General features: G+C 42.4%; 1 protein-coding gene across 2 annotated transcripts in view; it reads right to left on the reverse strand.

Moving 5' to 3' along the window:
- The window catches only part of adam12a (ADAM metallopeptidase domain 12a), a 78,761-nt gene that overhangs the window by 1,758 nt on the left and 63,639 nt on the right, over positions 1-13,364 (reverse strand). Inside the window, exons 12-22 of one of the 2 annotated variants that reach the window (XM_006791052.3) lie at positions 12,403-12,580; positions 8,447-8,536; positions 8,072-8,267; positions 7,872-7,980; positions 7,147-7,345; positions 5,610-5,687; positions 3,895-4,003; positions 3,626-3,761; positions 3,280-3,394; positions 1,942-2,202; positions 45-220 (exon numbers count right to left, since the gene is read on the reverse strand). In XM_006791052.3, the coding sequence (XP_006791115.2) occupies positions 45-220; positions 1,942-2,202; positions 3,280-3,394; positions 3,626-3,761; positions 3,895-4,003; positions 5,610-5,687; positions 7,147-7,345; positions 7,872-7,980; positions 8,072-8,267; positions 8,447-8,536; positions 12,403-12,580 (1,647 nt within the window). Of the gene's footprint in view, positions 1-44; positions 221-1,941; positions 2,203-3,279; positions 3,395-3,625; positions 3,765-3,894; positions 4,004-5,609; positions 5,688-7,146; positions 7,346-7,871; positions 7,981-8,071; positions 8,268-8,446; positions 8,537-12,402; positions 12,581-13,364 lie in introns of both variants that reach the window. The other variant, XM_087844726.1, reaches the window with a different exon arrangement.

Here is a 13,364-nt window from a genome sequence, read left to right on the forward strand (position 1 = left end):
ATGGTTCAGCGAGTTAAATATATCTAGGTAAGGTTTGAACCCACCTGTTGGGGTGTGGGATAGGACGTGCAGGTCTGGGCACGGCAGGCACAGGGCCACAGACGCTAGGAGGTCCTTGGCCTGCGGTTTGGCTCTGCTGAACAGAGGGACTTCGCACCAGTCGAGACCCCCTTGGATCAGCAGGTAGAGGTTTCTGAGGAGGACTGGGCTTCTCCAATTCCTATTAAAGGACAGACACTTTTAAATAATGATGGAAACTCACCACCAGGTGGCACTAACAGTCAGATAAGTATAGCCAATGTCTGCTTTTCTTTGAGCTTCTCTTTGAGGCGCCGACGCTGTCTTCTCTAACCAACTAATAACAGGAAAACTATCATGCTGTTTAAATCTTCTCCAGACTACAGAGATCATGATTCATTCCCTCCTCTTCTCCTGGGCTAAGGAGACGTTCCAACAAACACCACAGAGAGAAAGGATCAACAGGGATGAACCTCAGACCTCACACACCCACGAAACAGTCTGTCTAAAACCCCGCTCACTTCCTCAGGTGGAGCTCTCACATTTAACAGTGCTTCAAAGCCCGCAGCAGAGAGATTTCACTCATGACTTATGTTCTTTGTTAACATCCTGGTGCTGCCAAACAGCTGCTAAAGATACAGTTGATGAAGCCTGCTGCCAACAGGAATCACTTTGCCATTTAATAGGAGCAGCTGAGAGGGCCTACTTCTTAAAGTAAAAACAGCCAAGAGCTTCTGTACGCCACATTTTGAACAGGTGTATGAGCTTTTATGAAATCGACGGGTGCTTTTTAAAAATTCTCCAGCAGTCAATACTGTATATTATCAATCTGCTTTTTAGAAGATGTTATCATGCACGCTGTATTTTGCTTTGTGTCTCTGTGTGTTTTTTCTGGCATCTTGTGCAATACGCAGCATTTGTCACCTACTGTAACTTTCACCTGGAAGACATTTGTTATATGATTAAATCTTTGTTTTCTCACGTTGTTATTCGTTTTTTATGTATATGGTAGTTTCAGCATAAATACATTATTAGATATTTAATGTAAAAAAAGAAATTCGGCAGTATTCCCGGGGTCGCTGGGGTTCAATTATGTTCAGTTTTCTTGATCAATTAGAAACAATGGATGACCTTTATGCTTTTTCCACAGGCAAAGGTGACATTTGCAAACGTTTTCGATACTATTCAATGTTATAGAACCGAAACATAAAAGCAGCCAAGGCTGGAAATGAATGCCGACAATTTCTGTCTGAGATCCAACCTTGTTCATTTGAGCCTGAAAGAATCGTGCACCAATCACCTCCAATCAGTTTCTGTCTTTTTAACAACACTCAAACACTCAAATCATTTAGATTGGTTCTTTTTACTTCTGTCTCTTTGGGCTTGAGTACCTCCAAGAGTACAAATCAAATCAGTTTAAAGTCAAATAAGAATTACTATTTGGCTTTCTGTTCCTCTCAGTTTTGAAACCCTGCAATGCCATAAGTAAAGCCCATGCAATAACAGTGGCAATAAGTTTGCCACCCTGTGATATTTGTACATACTTGCTCCTTGCAGTTGCTGCCCTCACACGCTCCCCTCCTGTGAGTCTGGCTCCGTTTTTATTATTTATGTCGTGGTTTTTGTTGTAGAGCTCAAGCTTTGCTTGGATGGCGCTAGCTCCTGGGCTAACCTCGTTATTTTATGTGACTGTGCATAACTGTCAACATGCCTCTGCTTTTATAGCACGCGAAAGAACCATGAAAACAGTCGACATCAAAAAACAGCTATCTGAAAGTGCATCGAACATCATCATTTCCCCGGTTGGGTATTACAGGCCTGGGAAGCGAGTAAAAGCTCCCCAGACACAGCGGTGGCGAAATTACAGTAAGTAACATCATCGAATAAAATGTTTCCAACTGAGGAAACAGGAAATTCACTCACCATGACCATCCTGCAAGAGTTGTGGTGTGATGCACTGTGAAATGACGCCCCTCTGGGTGCGACGTGGATGTGAGGTGGAGGGGCTCGGTGAGGAGGAGGGACTGGGGGTCTCGGTTGCCCAGGGCCAGGGGAGAGGGACACGGTAAGGGAAAGAGGGACTGGGTGGCTAAGGTGAACTGGAGGGCACTGGGGCAGTCTATGCAGGCTGTGGGGAGGGAAGGGGGCCGGTGGGAGACCCGCCTCTGGCCCTCGGTGAGGAGGCTACAGAGAGATTAAAGTTGAAAGAGTTTGTCAGAAGAGAAACCGTCTGCTTCCTATCAGAAACAATCATGATAATCTCCTCCTCTTCCTCTGCTGTCCTTCCTGATGCTTTCAAAGATACATAAATCAAACACTCCCACTTAGTTGCTCTCTATTCCCCCGAGTCGACATCAGGTGACTTCGTAAAGGGAAAAGACCACGACTATCCCATAAGCACTCGCTTGGGCTTCTTAAAAGATGAACACAGCTAAAGAGCCAGAATATGAGTCTTGCTTGATATTTAAACCTGTCCAGATGTGCACAGCTTAAACACAATATAAGACATACAAAGGCAGGCACACATGCATTCAGGCGGCAGTTTAATGCAGCTCCCAACAACTGGAAAATGACCTCACCTGCTCGGTGCCTACATCAAACAGCCTTACATCCTCTCTCTTTTTTACCGTTGACCCCAAATGAAAACCACATGCCACTAACTGAAAACACCAATCTCATGGTAATGCACAACAGCTTACTCCACTTGTGTGCCACCCTGCAACACAAAAGGCTCTTCTGACACAGTTTCTCTTATCCTTCAGCAGCCCCTAACGCGATTGATCACGGGTCACTTCCCATTACAAACTAAGTCGGGGCAATGTAGGCACACAAGTACAGCAAAATGTGGTTTCTGCCTTGCGATTACGAGCAACAAGATGGCTTTAGAAGTCAACTAAGCAGCTGCATCAACATTCTTCATGTGCAGATGAATCAGTTTCTCTCTTAACAGACAGCTGTTAATGACATGAAATGTATTAGAGTGCCTGAACATGCTGCTCGCCACAGACTCCATTATCACAACCTCCTCTACAAGTCCATATGGAAAAGGATGATTTAATTGGATCTGAATGAGCTGCCATTTGTGTGAAAACAGCACGTCAATCTAGTTGAGAATGATGTGCGCTGTCGAAACAGCTGCGGCATTCCAGGAAAAATAAAACAGCAAGGATAATCTATTGCCGATCATCCCTTTGTCGGAGTCAGATCTATTGGTGTGTTTGCGATCGGCCGGTCAAAAGCAGATGCGTGCGATCTAGTGACCTTGAAGATGGTGGCACTGTGAGGCAGAGGCGGTGCCGGTCGGGATGGAGAGGTTAAGCTTGCTGATGGAGGCTGGTTAGGAGCTGTTGGTCCGCTGACTGCGGCGCTTACTGATCTGTAATATAAAGAAGAAATTAAATACTTTATTATATTAATCATACACCAGTTACGATAGTAATATAATTTAAACTGTGCAATCAAAAGTAAATTCACCACTGTAATTGTATTCACAGTGTGACCAATCATAAAGATGGCACCTGTTGTTTTCATTTATGGACCTTGATCTGTTACAAAAAAGATGCATTATATCTAGAAATCATTCCACTATTACGGTCTGAAAACACACCTGATCTTCTCTATTGGATTTTTTTTGCTTGTAAATAGAAGTCTCAGTAGAGTTTTTCTCTTGATGCACATGGTCAGACCGGCACCCAGGACGACGAGTAGAGCCACCAGAATGCCCACTGTCAGATTCCCATTGTCTGCTCAGAAACACACACAAAAGTTTTGGGAGTATTCTCCAAGTTTATTCCATTATTACTTCAGAATTTCAGGATTTCTCACATACCTGAAATGCAATAAATCACTCCTGTGGTGTAACAGCTACTGACTTACCTGCTTGCCTGATCGGCCCACTGTCCACACTCCCACCGAAACCTGCCTTGTCACAGAAGGGAGGCGCCCAGTGAGCCTCACAGTGACAGTTCTTGTTGTTATTGCACACCTACAGTATATCAAAAGGACAGTTAACTATTATATGAGACCAAGCACCCCCTATTTTTAACACCTTTTACACTCCATACATTTATTATGCTGCTTAAATTTAATAGGTCACAAATGAGTTATGTTTATGCAAAGGGATGCAGAGTGATTCAATACAATATCATAGTACATTTCTCAATGTTAAAAATATAATCTCAGAAATAAGAAAATGAATTGCCGAAAAAAGTAGTAAATTTTCATTTACTTCACAGCAAAGTAACAATTTCTCAAATTTAATACGATAGAATAAGTGAATGTGGGATTTTTGCTTGAGATATAAAGTGGCAGAAATAAGCTTCCTCTGAAGGGTGTCTGAGCTCGCCCTTAAGAGATAGGGTAAGGAGCTCAGTCGTTCGGGAGGGGCTCAAAGTAGAACTGCTGTTCCTCTGCATTAAAATTAGCCAGCTGAAGAGGTCTGGGCATTTATCTAAGATGCCTTCTAGACATCTCCTAGGTGAAGTATTTCGTGGAGATTCGGGACACACTGGAGAGATTACATCTCTCTGCTGGCGTGTGAATGCCTACTGAAAGAACTGCAGGTAATGGCCAGGCAGAGGGAAGTCTGGACAGATCTGCTAAAACCGATGCCCTCCTACACCCATGACCCAAATAAGCAGTCGAAAACTGATGAATGAACAGATGATAAAATCATTTCCATTCTTTATGTGCCGCATGAAGCAGACAGAATCGACCAACGGCCAGCCCTGCTAGGCTCCGCGTAGCAAAAATGTCTGGTATAAAATTCAGAGCAGACCCTTTCTCTTAAACCACATTTTTATAATCTCTCTCTCCCTCTTCCTGTCGTGCAGGAATGGTGAAGTCTAAGAGGATTCCCTATCTGAGTAATATGGAACAGGTGAGGGCCTCTCTCCAAGGCAACATCTTGATCTAATCTGTACATGCAGAGGTGCCCTGTCTCTTTTTATTTCAGCAAGTAAAACATTCCTTAAAATTTCATAGACATGTCTTATGGCGCTACACAAACAAATATCGCTGTATAACACCCGGACACGTTTCACTTTAACAGACAGTCGCAATTCTTTCGTCTGTATGCGTTTGATGAAAGAGCAACTTAAACAGTCACAGTCACAGCCAAAGCCTCTGGGCTTCACCAGGAAATTTAATACTACAAAGCCATACATTTCATCTCTAACAGGACCAACCGTAGACATTTGATGGGTGGCATTTAAAAAAAATCTAATCTCTATTTTCCCCAGCTCAAAGTCAGACTGTGTGTCATTGCTCCGAGGGTTTGGCCAAACAAAGCCGGGCCTTCAGATTTCAACAGATTTTTCGGGACAAGGAAGACTGCCTGATGGTATGATGAATGGCCCTTTACGCAGAACAGAAATGAAATCATTATGTCTAATTGATTGAACCTTTCAGCATTCAGAGTGATTGATTGCAAGGCAGTGTAATGGCTCTCTAGCCAGTGTGTACTGGGCATTCTGAACACATTACAGCCCAAATGAGCCGATGAGACGACGGAATACGGTTTGTGTTAGGATTGACAACTATCACATCGTTTTTTTCAAACAGCGAAACAGGATGAAACGTACTGTACTCACCCCTCGACCGCTGCACTTGGCCGAACAATCGTGCACACCAAAAACACTGACGTTCTGGCACTGACGATTCAAACACATCTGAAGCAGAAAACGACACGAAAAATCAACAGTGTGAGCTCAAAAACAATGTCAGTAAATTTCCAAACCCTTTCATTTTTAAGGCAAAAACAGATAGATGCGCTATGCCCTTTCTTTTAATTTGCTTCTGACAGGCACTTCAGCCGTAAATCAGTATAGCATGAAATAAAATTATGTCACCACCGACGGGAATGTATCAGAAATGTATTATATGTCTCCTTAAAGGCACCAGACACAAAGAGAGTATAGCACAGCAGAATGTGAAGATGGGCTTGGCAGCAGCGGGCACAGAATGTAATGCCTTTGCAGATGAGGGCGGAGGGTAGATCCTCCTTAAGAGTCAAGGCTCATAGAGAGCTAAATTAGACTAAATGGACTAACTGTATCAGCGAAATGACCAATGGCTAGATTGATGAACACTAGGAGATGCCAAATAGACTGAATAATGTTAAGTCAGTTAAGAGTCTGAGCCAGTGCAAGTCTGAAATGACAAAAGGACACGGCTTAAAGAACTCCTCAAAACATCTTAGTCACGGCCTTTCACTCCAAATCCCTTCTCCGCTCTTATTTCTCAGCAATAAGTTTTGTGTTTATATCGACTTACAGATTAGCATTGGTGCTATTACTTTCATATTTGTTTTTGTTGTTATGATTTTGAACCACGTTTTCTCTGTTTTTGTCTCTGTCTGTAGTTGCAACCTTTCTAGGCACTCTTCCGAATTATACATCCAAAGAATTGGGACGCAGATTCAGTGTGCTTCCTGTGTTTTACTACAAGCCACTTCCTGTTTTATTTTGGTAACCGTTTTCCATGTATGTCTTTTGTGCTTTTTTCACAGCATGTTTATGTTGGATGAATTTCTCCACCCTGACTGGGAGTTAATAAGCACTTCTCCTTTTCCTTTTTTGGTATGTACCTTAACGCATACATTTTTAGGACAGTGGACCAACTGTTTTTCACATTCAGTGGTTTGATTTGATGTTATTTCATTCCTTGATTACAATGATGATGTTTAATATAAAAGAAAAACACCCTCTCTTTCATTTATAACTGTTCATTAAAAGATCTACCAGTTCTTTCACTGGATAAAGCAAGCCATTTTAGCTCCTTTCCCCCTTTATATAGGTTACATTCTTCTGATTGACTGGTCCTCACAAACAGAAGGTCTGAACAGCAGGTAGGTGGGAGTGCTGTGCCCTTGAGATGAGAGTAGACAACCTGTCTGAAACTAATCTTTTAGAGCCTTCAGAAGTCTGAAATGTTGGCCCATAGGAATTATCTGCACATATGCTGACCTCATTATTAAACATGAGGCTCCATTGTTGCAACAGTATATATGATAGAAGATATGAAAAGCACAATAGGCATCTTTCATGAACTGCTCATAGAAATAGCTACATCTACTTAATCATAACTGATAAATGTAATGAGACTGAAAGCACAAGCCTTAGCTCTCACCATTTCATCTCCACACTTGGTTCCTGTCAGGACCAAGCCAGGATCAGGCATGTCATCACCCAAGTAGACATGCGTACCTCGGCACAGTATTCTTCCCCCTTCCTGAAGGGGTATGTTGGTTTCAATTGAAACAGCGTTGGTGCCAATTACTGGGCGATTAGCTCCTCCTTGACACTGGATTTTGCCACATTTTGCATCTCTGTAAACAAACACCAAGGGGAATAACAATACAATAATTAAATTACATGCCACTGTTTTGTGGATACGAGGAGCTTTATTTTCATTTTCATCTTTCTCCTTCTGTCCAATTAAAGAAACTGAAGAACAGGCAGCTCGTTTACGCCGTTTCCAGATCACAACTGAGATTTTAGAGACAGCACTTGTTGCATTACATCAAATGACTCTGCAACCCTCAATTAGGACTCCAACTAATGATTATTTTCTATCATCTAATGGATCAGCTACTTGGGGAAAATAAAGCTTCATAAAACTGAGAAACCAATCTGGCATTTTTGCTTTATTTTTCTTAACTACTGAGAAAACTGTGTCAGCCTCATTCAGTCACACAGAGTGGTGCCTAGCATTGAAAAAGTGCTCCTATTTCAATGAGTTATATGCATTTTTTTATACAATAGGTACAATATGCTTTATGTTTCTAACTGCATTCCATAAATCACATGCTATTGAATACATTCACTAGTTTCTATGGCGACATCAGGACTTACCGCACTTCACATTTGGCAAAGGAGCCTTTTGTGTCCTTGCCACAGTTGCCATAAGGGTCTCCTGCTGAGTTGACCCTTTCAAAGCAGATGCCTGGAGCTGGCTTGGCTCCTGCAAGATGCGTTAAACACATAAAAAGAAAATAATCGCAACAACTGTTGAACTGTTGAGTGTGACGCAGAAAGGGGGATTTTTCACATACCGTGGCCCCACAGTGTTATGCACTGCTGTTCATGAGTCTGACAAATGCCATTATAACAGTAGCCGTCCACGTTGTGGCAGCCATGGCCATCATGAAGGTAGACGTTGGAGGGACAGTGAGGACTGGTACCGGTGCAAAACTCAGGCAGATCACAAGAGTTGCTGGATTCACGGCACAGTGTGCCTGATGGCTTCAGCTACACGACAACAAAGACAAAGACTCACAGTGAAGCCCAGAGAAATGTGAATTATGCCAAAAAATACATTTCTAGTACATCGAATTAAAGGATGTCAAATCAAGTTAATCAGAGAAAATAACTTTTTTGTAAGATGTCTGTAAAAATACTTTGTACTGAAATACTATAACACATATTACCTGACAGTCCTGGCAGCACTGTCCATGTGCACAAACAGCATCTCCTTTCAGAGTGCAGGTGGTGGCATTGCAGCAGGGATTCACACATTCCTTCCAATGGAAAAGAATAGTAAAAGAAGACAAGCAGAGAAAGGAAAAGTAAGTAAGAGGGAACAAAAGTGAAGAAGAATTAACTCAGCACAAAGAGATCATATTTCACCCCAGAGCAAAAACTCAAATTTTGTTATCAGAGGGGATGCAGCCCTAGCAGGACTGTGTAACGTAGCAACTAAAAAACCTGACGGAAGAAAGGAAACAGCAGTTTCTAGGTTTCGAAAAACAACATTTCCATCTGACAGGATTTTTTCAGACCCCAGAAACCATGTTGAACTCAATAGTAAAATGAACAGGAGAGAATGATAAATGGCCTGTATTTGTATAGCGCTTTTACTAGTCCCTAAGGACCCCAAAGCGCTTTACACAACCAGTCAGCCACCCATTCACACACACGTTCACACACTGGTGATGGCAAGCTACATTGTAGCCACAGCCACCCTGGAGCGCACTGACAGAGGCGAGGCTGCCGGACACTGGCGCCACCTCTGACCACCACCAGTAGGCAACGGGTGAAGTGTCTTGCCCAAGGACACAACGACCGAGACTGTCCAAGCCGGGGCTGGAACCGGCAACCTTCCGAGTACAAGGCAAACTCCCAACTCTTGAGCCACAATTGCCCCATTCACTGAGAAAAGAAAAGGACACACCCTGCAGAAACCCTAAATAAGCAAGCAAATGCCAAAATACTTTTTTAAGTTAGCATAACGCTCAAGAATCCAACTAAGACAATGTCTGAGGAGAGAACAAAGGAAAACTTAAGTTTAAATGAATGAAACTTTAGATTATATAAACACAGACGGTGCTACTTTACAAGCAAATTGTAAAAGACTGATTTACACAACACTTCCTCAGCTAATAACTCCACTTCAGTGCAGGCAGGTGTGACAATAGCAATCAAAAACTTAACCCACACTCTGCTGCCATAATATAAGGCTCACTCAGGTATTCTTCGTATTTTCAGATGCAATTCTTCTGAATACAAATGTAAGCAATCTACAGTAATTACTTTGCTTACTAAACTGGTTCGATAATTTAAATAGGCAAAGGTTATCTTAATTTATATACAACTATTTGGAATATTTAAGTGAAACTTCAGCAATCAACATTCCAAACTGCTCACTTTTTAGCTTGAGTAAAAAAAAAAAACAGTCAGGTACATATTTAGTATTGATAAGCCAAGCACTTCCGTAAGGAATCTATAGCAGCCTTAACTCCACAATGTTTAGGAGTGTGTTCATGTGAATTTTTGACCATTCCTCTAAAAGCCTCTCCTCTATTTCATCCCAAAGCTGTTCTTTTGGATTGAAGTCAGGACTCTGTGCAGGCCAGTCAAGTTCTTCCACACCAAACTTCCTCATCCATGTCGCTATGGACGTTTGCTTTGTGCACTGGTGCACGGTCATGTTGGAACAGGAAGGGGCTGTCCCCAAACTGTTCACACACTACACTGTTCTTGAGCTAATCTGAAGGCCACGTGAAGTTTGGAGGTCTGTAGCTATTAACTCTGTGGAAAGTTGCGCACTATTAGCCTCAGCATCCACTGACCCTGCATTGTGACTTTACTTGGCTTACCATTTTATGACTGAGTTGCTGTCATTCCCTGTCACTTCCACTTTGTTATAATTCCACTATTAGTTGACTGTGGATATTTAGCAGTGAACACATTTCACGCCTGGACGTGTTGCACAGGTGGCATCCTATCACGGTGCCATGCTGGAATTCACTGAGCACCTGAGAGAGTACCTGCCTAGGTACTTGATTTTATACACCTGTGGCCATGGAAAGGATTGGAACACCTCAATTCAATGATTTGGATGGGTGAGTTAATACTTTTAGCAATAACGATTATGGTTTAGAAAAATTAAACTCCATTTGACAACTTTTGTGAGGCTGAGGCATTTCGGTGAAGACATTGAAACATCCTGAACATGAGGTGTTCTGGACCTCCACTAGGAGGAGGTCCCAGGGCAGACCCAGGATATATCAGAGATATTAAACCTATTAGTGCTCCCCTGGAAAAGCTGCAGGTGCTGGCCAGGGACAGAGAAATAAGGGTGTCCACCCCAGACATAAAGCAGAAAATTGATGGATGGATGGACTAAAACATTTGTGGCATGGTTGTGATAGATCACAGCGTTGTGGAAATATAACCTCACTTTAATACACATTTAAAACAATTTTGTGAGCTTTTGAAAAAATGTATGCCAAAAAGAGATTTAAGCTCAGCATACAAATATGCTCTTTTTTTTAAAACTATGGTTATAAATTTACAGGCATCTCCAACTTCGTCCAGTTTCCCAAGAACGTTCCAGGTGCAGATGTGGAGGCTGATGAAAAAAATGAGGGGACTGTTCCCAATCAGTGCATTAATTTAAAAAAATATTTTAATCACGCACCTTTAGGGGCAGCTATAGATTCCATTCCATTTATCTGAAATAGAGCAGGTGCGATACGATGACTGACATGCTCTGTTTACATTTTTGTCACTCAGCATGCCATCACTTATTTCATTGCTCTGGTTGGTTTAGGTCACTTAGATAGCATCCAGAGGCATTTTGGAGAGAGAGAGAGAGAGGGCAGATCTACAATAACATTTCCCATCTCACTGTTGAGGACCATCTGTTTCCTGTTAGCCTCTATCGTGACCCATGCACCGCACCAATCAGTAACACTGCTTTCCAATACACATGGAAGCAAGAATTCAATCAAGACTCAGAATATACGATATGCACTGTGTGTGTGTGTGTGTGTGTGTGTGCATATATGATCTCATGCAGGTTGTCTGGACCCCCGAGGGTCAGCTCTTTTCCTTTTGCCATTATAGTCTGAATATGCAGCAAGAGTTGGGAGGAAGTGGATGGATGGAGCTGGCGGGGGACACAGCTGATGTGATGGGCCTTCCAAAACTTCTTTCAGTCTGAAAACCATTAAGGGCCTTTCCCATGGTCCCTGGGGCCAAAAAGAGGCAGAGAAGTCACGCTGAAAAGAAGTAGCCAGTGATTGTGAGGAGCAGGACCCAGAGTTTTTAATGAGGCTTTTTAATGGCGGAGAGGGGTGCTGGCTGAGAACTCTGATCTGGCGTGAGTTGGCATGACTCCGCTCAGTTTTGTGGAGAGCTTTATTATTGTTGCTGGCTCAGGTCAGCGGAGCTTATGTTAGCTCTTTGTTTTTAAGGACAAGGCCACTTTCAGTCTGACCCTGACTGAAACTTGAGCAGCTCACAAAAGGACTCGTGGGGCGTAAAAGCATAAACAAATTACAAAAGACAACAAGGCGTTCTCTCATTTAGGCTATTATGTAATTCAAAATATCCCTCTAAATCACAATAGATGTCGCCTTCATATTTCATAATTCGATAAGCAGCTCGCCTCTGCTAATTGTCAGCCGAATCACGATTATCTGTTTTATCATCCTGCAGTTGTAACAGTTGGCAACATGCGCTACCATTAAATATGTGCATGCCAATGCAGATTCATTTAAATAATTCACTAGTTGACAGTGTGAAACTGTCAGCAGTGCTTCCTCTCAGTGTACTGTATCACAATTAGACATCAACCCTCGCGCACATGTCTTCTTTCCACTGATTGAATTAATCCATACTCATATCTTTAACCTAATTATCAGAAGAATGTGTTTGCAATACAAAAGCTTTGTGCCATTAGATTTGAAGCTGAGGCGAACTACTAGTGTCAGGGCAGCACGCCCCTCTAGCATGTCTCCTTATTTAATTTGCTGTAGAATGGAAAACATAATTAACAATGATTTATGAGCAGCAGCTAACAGTTTTTGGCAAAAGCTGCAAGAGAACTGAAAATAAAAACATTTGTTATTTTTTTCATTATGACCTACAGCACCCTCACCTCCAGTTCTCCACAGTCACACTCCTCTCCCTCCTCCACATAGCCGTTGCCACATTTCTGCCCACCATACAGCACTTTGACCTCTGGCATATTGAAGAGACACATTCCAACGCCTTTTTCGAAACTAGCCGTGAGGTCCTTCCTGCTGCAGCTGCTGAACACCGTAGGAAAAGGATACCTGCGAGTGAAGGAAATGTTACGTGAGTCGCACAAATAGAGAGAGAGCAAGAAGACAACTGAGATCCCCCCACGAGAGCCCTCTTTAGTCTAATGTAATCAGGGCTAATTGCTGCTAATCACAAAATCAATTAACCACTAGAGCTCAGCGAGCTCTCCAAAGTTCCATCGGCATATGAACAGCACAGGGCCCCTGTGACTTCTCTCTCCATGGAGAGTGGGAGATCTGATTAGACATATTTTATGAGAAAAGGATTATGAACACTCAACCCAAAAAGTGCTTCCTCTGCAAGACGTACAACACCCATAAATTTAGGAAAAGTAGGGGATTGTGTGTTTTTAATATTGTTTTTGGAACAGAGAGAGAGGGTGGTCTGCTCCGTGGGGAAAGCACTCGGCCCAAGGCTGTGTCTGCCAAAAGCTTTGTTAAAGACCTCATGTGGCTTTATTGAGCTTTTCTGTGATAATATAGTGCCTTAGATGACAGCGTCTGTGTAAAATGTGCATGAATAAGTCCAGATTGTATCTCATTCTTTGTGACTCCTGATACAAAAGCACCATATGAGATTTTTAATACTCCACTGACACAATAAAACTCAGCACAAAGCTGGAATGGATGAATATATACGTAATCTTCAAACTTATATCAGCGCTGTGCTTCGTAGATAAGTACATGCATGAGACAATTCGTGGATGATTTGATACCCAAATGTCTCGTTCAACCGGTGTGATGAAGGACCCTTGAATTTTTTTTTTAAATGTACATTCTCATCAGGGCCCCTCGA

Source organism: Neolamprologus brichardi, chromosome 8 (assembly GCF_056152115.1).
Source record: "Neolamprologus brichardi isolate AB-2024 chromosome 8, ASM5615211v1, whole genome shotgun sequence".
Classification (NCBI taxonomy): domain Eukaryota; kingdom Metazoa; phylum Chordata; class Actinopteri; order Cichliformes; family Cichlidae; genus Neolamprologus; species Neolamprologus brichardi.